The 8,821-nt window shown below is 35.9% G+C and overlaps 2 protein-coding genes across 4 annotated transcripts in view; both read right to left on the minus strand.

Annotated features, from left to right (window-relative positions):
- Positions 1-3,027, minus strand: part of preb (prolactin regulatory element binding) — an 18,191-nt gene extending 15,164 nt beyond the window's left edge. Inside the window, exons 1-2 of one of the 3 annotated variants that reach the window (XM_015018482.1) lie at positions 2,938-3,027; positions 1,043-1,209 (exon numbers count right to left, since the gene is read on the minus strand). In XM_015018482.1, coding sequence (XP_014873968.1) covers positions 1,043-1,177 — 135 coding nt within the window. In that variant the 5' untranslated portion in view covers positions 1,178-1,209; positions 2,938-3,027. Of the gene's footprint in view, positions 1-1,042; positions 1,210-2,683; positions 2,769-2,803 lie in introns of those variants that run through there. The other 2 variants (XM_015018481.1, XM_015018483.1) reach the window with 2 other exon arrangements.
- Positions 3,028-4,201: 1,174 nt separating this feature from the next.
- cnih4 (cornichon family member 4) lies at positions 4,202-8,613 on the minus strand. Its single transcript, XM_015018484.1, has 5 exons — positions 8,509-8,613; positions 7,308-7,376; positions 7,025-7,137; positions 5,246-5,386; positions 4,202-5,135 (listed from the first exon to the last, which is right to left on the minus strand). The coding sequence occupies exons 1-5, from the start codon at positions 8,575-8,577 to the stop codon at positions 5,108-5,110; spliced, it is 420 nt and encodes a 139-aa protein (XP_014873970.1). The 5' UTR covers positions 8,578-8,613; the 3' UTR covers positions 4,202-5,107.
- Positions 8,614-8,821: the final 208 nt, after the last annotated feature.

Below are 8,821 nucleotides of genomic sequence, written 5' to 3' on the forward strand. Positions count from 1 at the left end.
AGTGATAGTAATATTAATGATAAAATAATGGTCAGTGCAAAGTAGCCTGCAAATTTTTTGCTGGGGGGTTGTGAGGGACCTGGATAAGGGCTAGTGGGGGGCTGGCCCAAAAAAGGTTGAGAAACACTGGTCTAGGAGGAGAGATTTTAGGTGATAGATGGGAGCTGAATCATTTAAGAATAAAATCTGTTTCCGTGGTAGCGGCTTTCCTCAGCAGGTCTCTGGACTTCTATCGGCTGTATTATTTCACATTGGTGCACTTTGCATCGCATCCAAGCTCAGAGGAGTGTGGCGCAGAGTGAAGCAGAACGAGCCACTGCTGCTGTGCACATAAGATACAAGTGAACATTATGACAGAGTTTATGCTGTTGGTTCTGGAAAACAAACTGGTTCTCAGTGGAAGTTTCTGGGAAGGGCCCGGAAGGGTGGTTTGCCCAAGGCGCCAAACAGGCCAGGACCACTTCTGCTGGTCCTGAACACATTAACACAATCAATGCTTTGTGCACTACTGTTTTGAGTTACAGATTCTGAAAGTATGAATTCTAAGCTTTTCCAGTTATAAAAAACACATGGAAATCAAAAAATGTTTTTTACTAGTGTTCTGTGCACTAATAACATTTAAGGGATATTTCTAATTTAGAAGCATAATAAACAAAAAATAGAATTGAGTTGCGTTGGCAAAAACAAACATTTTCTTTCAGCCATTTTATTTAGTCCAATATAAATAACTTTATATTTTAGGTGTTAAGATGCAGTTGGTCAGCATAGGCGCACCTCTGCGCACAACCTCTTCCCCATCATATCGCATTCACTGGACTTACAAAACAAAAGTTCTGGACCTCACACTGAGAAACATTCCACTGGTATCTTCTGGTTTTCTTTTTATTGACCTGGTCTTAAACCGTTTGTCCATTATTATTTTTAAGTACATCCTTTGGTAAGCCAACTGTAGCGTCGCACGGGAAATTAACAGTTGTTTACATGCAGTACATCGCAGCCCACACTTTGAGACAGACTGATCTAAACAATCATCAGTACTTACTACAGCATTTTTTATTCCTGTCTTTGAGGGACCCCCTCCTCCAGCTGTTATCACAAGCCCTGTAGTGGCATCCACTTTGACGGTGTACAGTGGAAATGGGGCTCTATACAGATCCAGCACCTTCTTCTTCCCCATAGTTTATCACAGACGTCCTTAGTCAACCACACCTGTTGAAAACAAAGTATTAAGCTTTTCTGGTTATGCATAAAGTGACACAAATAAACACAAGATAGTTGTCATAACACTAAAATTTCAAGATTGATGTGATACTAAGACAAAAACTATACAATTTTGGTAATAGTGGAAAATTTCTTTGAAAGAACAGAATGTTTTCTAGCTAACTGCAAAAAATAAGATTAATTAATATGACAAAAGTTCCTTTATTTGTGCAAAACCAATCAGTAGGGGACACTTTAGCCATCGCATAGACATAAATACATAATTAGAGAGTTATTTTTTTTACGATTTGGACAAACAGTAGACAGGGTAACACTTAAACACTAAGCAGAAATGTTAATATCATTTTGCAATCATTTTTATTTAATTAAAACTGCTTAACTTTAATATGTCACTGTGTTTCTATTTGTCTGTCAATTTGCTGTTAATCGACTAAAAATACATTGTTTCAACATATTTTTTACAGCATAAACAATATGGTCCATGCAAATGGATTCAGCAGCAATTCTGTACATTTCTTTTTTCTTTTGTAAGTATAATATTTTCTTTAGTTGCTAATTACAGTAGTTTGTGTGGTTGCATACAAAGTATGGAAACATAGAGCTTAAGTTCAACATCCAGTATGTTTTTTTTGGGACACACCAGCTAATATTACAAACGACTGAATCAGTCAAACTAACCACGTCAAATTTTGAGGTGAACATTTATCCATTGACACACCTGAAAATAACAGTCAACATAAAAATCCCTACATGAAGCCCAATGAAATCTGTCAGCAAAATAAAAAGCATGAATAAAGAAAACTGAAGCCAGTGTGACTGCATTTTTGCCTTCAGGCTAATTACACCTTTTCCACAAATACAATTTTAAAGTAAAATTAAAACAGGTTTCAGAGTATAAAACAAATATTATACAGCTGATTTAAATTATACACTTAGAAAACCAATAAATCCACTGAACATATTTTGATAAAAAATTAAAAACCAACCTAACACTGCAAAATATTCCAAATTGAGGTCAGGGGTGGACAAAGAATAATAAACAAAAAATGTAACATGGTTAAAGGAGAGGGCTGAACAATTAACAAGCAAAGATGTTTACAGGCAGGTACGTTAACTTTATACGTAGCGAAACATATTCACTGTAATTATAACAATATATCTGTTGTATATAAAAACGATGTATCGGGGGTCGTTGAGCTTACACTTTAATGTTCATTTTGTATGGAAAAGATGGCGAACAAGCTGATCCAATAAGCACTTCCATTTCGTACTTAGAACGACATTTCGCACTCACATATTTAAACCCTGGTGTGTGAATTTATTTTTCGTTGGCAATAACGATGCGTAAATCTTAGGTAGAAGTTAATTCATTAATGTAATTGCATATTGTTCGAAAACTTTTTATTACACTCCTAATTGTAATGGCTCTACTTCCCAATCAGAACACCAACATGACGCCTACCCTTTATGTGCAGCATCATTAACGCTACAGGATCGGAGTCTGTCTGGCATAGCAGTAATATATCAGAATTACAACTTTCTGCACGGTACCCATCTTGTCACGGAATCTTAAGTTCCATACCTTTGCAGTTTTTCCAGTTTATCTTGAGTAGCGTTTTGTTAAAAACCTTAGCAATAAACCGAAAGAATTCATTTTTGAATAATTAATAATAAGAGTACACTTTGATACATGCTAAAGCTAACTTTCCAACCTACACGTCAACAAGAAGTTCTTCTTCCTTCTTTTTCTTCTTCTGTTTATTGCGACCCAGCTTAAGGGCCCTTTACCGCCATCTACTGAGGTGGTGTGTGAGCCGAAAGATAGAGCAACCATCCAAACAAAAACAAATGACGGATGTCCCTTTGGCCAGTCTAGTTTCATTATTCAATCGGGTCTTGTAGCAGCCCCTCAGCTCAACACTCAGCGAAGCTTGACTGGTGATTTTCAGCGTTTTTATTTTCCTTTTTGATCCAGATCACCATGATCACCGTGAAAACCAAAACAAAACGTACCTCGCTACTTTCACCGGGGATTGCAACGCATTTGTTTGTGTTTATGCAAACATTTCATTACCGACAGTTGTTTCATTCATTAGTACAACTTCTTTTGTGTCTTATTTGCGGATGGCAACCAACATATTTACCGCCACCTACCGGACTGGAGTGCGGTCATCAATGATATTCAAAGGGAATTTAATAATATCTCAATGGTATATGCATGTGTGCCTATTTACACACACATACACATAAACAAATATATGCATGTGTATGCACATGCATGCATACATATACACACACACACACACACATACTTTGTAAATTTGATTAAATAACCTAGTATTTTTTTAAAATCTAATTAATTGATTTCTAATAGATTTTGACTAATTTCCCAAGATTTATTATAGAAAGTCCTTTTTCCTCTCTGTTTAATATTGACTTCAAATTCTGACATTCCTCTGAATATTTATTACATTATAATAAGATGTGTTCCACTGTTTCTGATTACAATAAGTACAAGTCCCAGTTTCATGTTTCCCTATTTGAGAAAGTGAACTATTAAGTCACGTATGACCAATTCTAAGAGATGATATGATTACTTCTTCTTTAAGACTTCCATCAATAATCAGCCCTCTTTCTACAAACTAGACTAACAAACATTATGACGGCAGTATTACTGTAAAAGGGGTGAAGGTAACAAGCCCATTACAGGTTTACTTTAGAAATGGACAGTAAATATAGGAGTACATCTCAATAACAGCATCCACACATACTCTTTTTCACAGTCTCCTCTTTTTGAGTTTCAGTATGATGTTCTGCATTGCTTACCAATTTCACAAATTGAACAGTGGTGGAACAGTGTGAAAATATTTTTATCAGATAGGCTTTGTTGTCTTTCATGTTACATAATGGGTTAATAGAAGATAATTAAAATTTTATCCATTAAATTATTTGTTCACATTTCATCATAGTCTTACACATCTTGACAGATACCTAGTTTTATTTCTTTATTTACAGTATTCAAGCAAACTTGAGCCATTAACAAAGCACATTCTTTTTTGAAAGCAAATTGAGTTGCACAGGGAAAACAGTGCCAACTAGAGTCCCAAAAAGCAATAGTAAAACATGGTTAAAAACATGGTTTCCCAAAGGCAAATGAAAATCAAACTAAATTAAATTTTTTGCTGAGCTGTTGACCATAAATGTTACATTTTCCATTTAATAATTTTGTATCTTATAGCAAAAACCATATAAGCATTTCTTTTTGTTTTTACATCACTGGGTTTTGATGAGAATCATTAAAAACCTTAATCCGATCATACAAATTCCTGGTCCTGCCCTATGAACAGAGTCCAAAGGATTTTTTTCATGCATATTTGCATAGCAGCAGTAGACCATATCTCATATTTAATGGGGGCTATTGCAAATAAAGTGAGCTATTCAACAGTTTCTACTTGCAGCTGTGATCACTGTCAGGCTGATGTTTCATATGTTGAGCATGCTATGTAAATGAAACTAAATAAAGTAGGCTAAGTGGATCAGTTGTATGCATTACTTATTAGTAATGTTTTGTAATTGACTATGTCTTACATTTTTTTTGTTTCAGCTAACTGAAGCACAGAGAAAAAAATTCACACCAACATACAATGAAAAGCAAATGTGGTTGCCCTCATGTCAAAAAAGTATTTAAAAAAATAATATAGGGTTCTTTACCATACAAAAACACATTTTTGGCTATTTTGAAAGTGTTAAGCACTGAATGGTTAAATATTAACCACATAACTGTATCAAACTGCAAACCTTGGATCCTGACAACACAAATCAACAGTGTTCTGAGACATTTCATCCAAACAGTACAGATGTGAGGGTGGTCACTCTGTTGAGGGCCTCAGTCATTGATCAGAGCCAGGATCATGCTGCAAATACATGGAGGAAAAAATAGTACTGTGCAATTTACTAAAATAATATTGAATTACACTATCTAAAGAATTAGATGTCTATAAACAAAATGTGATGGTTTTGTTACCTGTACAAATAAATGAAGAAGCAGAGCAGGTGGTATCCTAATTTAATCATGGCCTCCTTCATGTACGATTTAAGCAGACCCCTGTTGTGGATCTCAGTTGGGTCAAACACGCCCATGTTTCCCATAGGAATCTTCACATACCTAAGGGAACAGAAGAAGAGTCAAACAGAAGCTTGCAACGTGTACTGAAATACAGTATTCATGTCTCCATCTCAGATCAGACGTGTGACATATGGTCTTTATGGTTTAGCAAACTTCATCCTACTTACCTAACAACAGCTGCATCTTAATAAATTCTGACATTAAATGTGTCCTCTCTCACTCGTTTCCTTCTTCACGGTGACTGAGTGTGTGAGGATGATCTGATTTGATTCTTGGCAGATTTACACAAGGGCCATATTCCTTTTATTTGTTGTTAATAAACTAAACTGAACTCAAGGGGATGTTCGGGGCCTTAGAGATTTGTTATATCCATTCCCTGACTGATATTTTTCAACAGCTTTTTCTCTGATTTATCTTGGAGTGTTCTTTACTCTTCTGAAATCCTGATTAACCAGTGACTGGACCTTCTAGAACCAGCTGTCTTGTACAACAATCACTAGAGACACACTCACTGCACTCAGCTCATCTCCATTCCACTCATTGTGAGATTACCAGTTGGTTGGACCTATGCTGAATTAGGTCAGTTACTTTGAAGGGGCAAATATTTGTACTTCTTGAGGAAGCTAAGATCCTTCAAGGTTTGCAGCAAGACACTGAAGATCTTCTTTGTTGTTGAGAGCATCATCTCTTCTGCCCTTCATCTGTTGGGGCAGCAGCAACAGAACAAAGGACTTAAAAGGCTTTACAGCCTGATAAGGAAGGCTTTATCAGGCCTTCTTTATCAGGTTCGTTCTGTTTGTCTGGTCTGTTCGACTGTGGACCCTCTGGAGATGATGCAGAAAAGAAAGACTTTTCATAAAATCAAGAAAGCTATGGACAACCCTGACCATCCTCTTCATGAGACTATCTTGGGAAAACAGAGTGTCTTCAGTCAGAGGCTTCTTCAGATTAAGTAAAGTTGTATGAGAATAAAGGTGTAATTTTATGATAACTCTTTCATTTTATGTGCTAAAATGAGGAATGCTGAGGGTCTTGTAAAGTTATAGTTGGTATTGGTTTTACAAATAAAGAAATAGTTAATCTTTTAACAAAATAATCAAATTATCAGCCCCAAGACTTTGAAACGATTGTTTAAACAATATTTTATTTCAAAGAAAGAACCAGACTTGCTGAGCCTAAGTAAGGAGGCCCAGACTTTCCTCTCCCCAGCCACGTGGTCCAGCTCCTCCGGGGGGATCGTAGGGTGGGTTAGATACATAGTCAGGCTGGCCTAACTATGTATCTCAGGCCAGCCGAGATACATAGTCCCTCCAGTGTGTCCTGGGTCTTCTCCTGGACTCCTCCCAGTGGGACCTGCCCGAAACATCTCACCAGGGAAGCGTCCAGGAGGTCAACATGTACAATACTGGTCTTTTAACAAGGTTTGAAATCTTTTCCAGGTGCCATAGTTATGTTAACTTAATTTTACCTTTGGAAGGGGATAGACTAATCATTGCGCAGTAAGCGTAATTGATGTTGTTTGTGTTCAATAAATATACCAGACCAACTATATAAATTAACAATTCTTATAATATTACCCTGGAGTGAAGATCTTTGCTTTTATATTGTGATATATCAACTACAAATGTTACACACTCAAACCGTTAGCTATGCACTAGCTTAAAAAACATGGCTTACCTGTAGATGTTCCAGGCTGCTACAGGCATGTTGAGCAGGAAAATGAACCAGTGCATGGAGACCAGCATGAGCATCATAGAGAGACACTGACCAACCATCTCTGGAATTACCCACTAGAAACATTAAACCATTAAAATCTGTATTGTCTGTTTTTATTGTATAAAAACAGACACATTTCAGGACATATAATTAACTATAAACATATATATTTAAAATGGAGCATAAACACAAGGAAAAATAATGTCTTTACAATGGAAATCAAGAACACAGAGATGGTACTTACTTTGTTCAGCTTGGAGCAGCATGCTCGGGCATTAATGTAGTCACATTCTAGATCAGATAGAGTGATAATCTTTAAATTAATGTCAAGGTGTTACATACTACAAACTTTGTTTGGTTTTTTTTAAAGAAAAGTATTTTCCATATCGTTCTGTCATCTGACACATCTGTTATTTCTTGATTATTATTGTGGTACAATCTGTCAATTATTGCAGAGAAAATTATACATGAGACAGAAGTGCTCCTATCTTTGGATCTAAGGCTTAATCTGTGGACTATAGATGATGCCCTGGGAAGCACTGTCCCCTGTTTTATTTCTACTAAAGGTTGATATTTGAGGGTTTCAATTGATATTATAAACTTACACAGCATTTAATTCTATGTCCAGATTTTTCCAATCTTGTTAAAATCATAATCAGGACACACAAGTGAAGTTTAGACCAATAGAAAATGAAGTGTTTGAAGGTCAGAAGAATTTTCCAAGTAAACCGTTATTTCATGTTTATATTAAACCTGAAATTCGGGATTTAACCTGACCAGGGTTGGTTCAAGGAAGAATATCTTGTTTTAAATTTTAAACAGTAAAAGTGTTTTATTCTACCGTACTGAACAGGACACTGATAATAAAGGAACTATTGTAGATCAGTTAACCGTCATTCATGCTAACACCTAAAAAGTCAACATTAATCACAGATAATTTGAAAAACGTTATCAAAATGATTTCTTGAAATGTATTAATTGATTATTATGGTGCTGCAAATTTTGTAGGTTCCAACGCTAAGTAAGAGAAAATAATTCCTCCACAATTCCAGTTTCAACAAATAAAGTGGAGTAAAGGAAGAAGGAACCGATTTATTCGGTTATGAAATTCTGCCAAAAGTTAATAGAACATTCACAATTTCCGGGATAAACCATTTTTAGTCGTTTTCACTAGTAATTCACAACAGTAATAGTACTGTTGTCTAGCAGCAGCAACCCGCGACACGCCACTTGCTTCCGTGTCCCCACCAAGTTCCGAGGAGCCACGGTCTTTTGGCTGTATGAAATGCTTCATTATCCAGGGCTAACTAGGTGGCTAAAGGTGTAGCCTACACAGATTGTGTAGAAAAAACAAATACAGGAGTTCCGATTAGCTTTTAGCTGAAAAGGCTACTTCAAGCAATTATTTTCAACATTCACGAGAAGCATATACAATGAAAGGATACAAAGTAAACCGAAAGAAAAATCAGTGCACAACAGTCTACAAGCGATAGGATAAACACAGTCGCCTCCATTGTAGCGCAATCTTCAGAGTTTTCTCCCTGTTTCCGGCTTAGGCCGGAATAGACGTAAATCTCCTTCTTCTTTTTTTATTTTATGTCGCTTACAGCTTTGTAATATTATTATTATTATTATTATTATTATTATTATTATTATTATTATTATTATTATTATTATTATTATTATTATTCTCTAACATTGACTTAGATTATCTGACACAAGATAATCTTGTGTCAGATAATCACAAGATATCTGGCG

This window comes from Poecilia latipinna, unplaced genomic scaffold (genome assembly GCF_001443285.1).
Source record: "Poecilia latipinna isolate Pla-1442-1.1 unplaced genomic scaffold, P_latipinna-1.0 Scaffold2281, whole genome shotgun sequence".
In the NCBI taxonomy this organism is placed as follows: domain Eukaryota; kingdom Metazoa; phylum Chordata; class Actinopteri; order Cyprinodontiformes; family Poeciliidae; genus Poecilia; species Poecilia latipinna.

Coding starts and splice junctions, on each gene's coding strand:
- cnih4 (XM_015018484.1), bottom strand. CDS start 8,577: ATGGAGGCGACTGTGTTTATCCTATCGCTTGTAGACTGTTGTGCACTG. Junction 7,138..7,307: donor GCTGCTCCAAGCTGAACAAA/GTAAGTACCATC, acceptor TAATGTTTCTAG/TGGGTAATTCCAGAGATGGT. Junction 5,387..7,024: donor GCAGCCTGGAACATCTACAG/GTAAGCCATGTT, acceptor CTGTTCCCTTAG/GTATGTGAAGATTCCTATGG.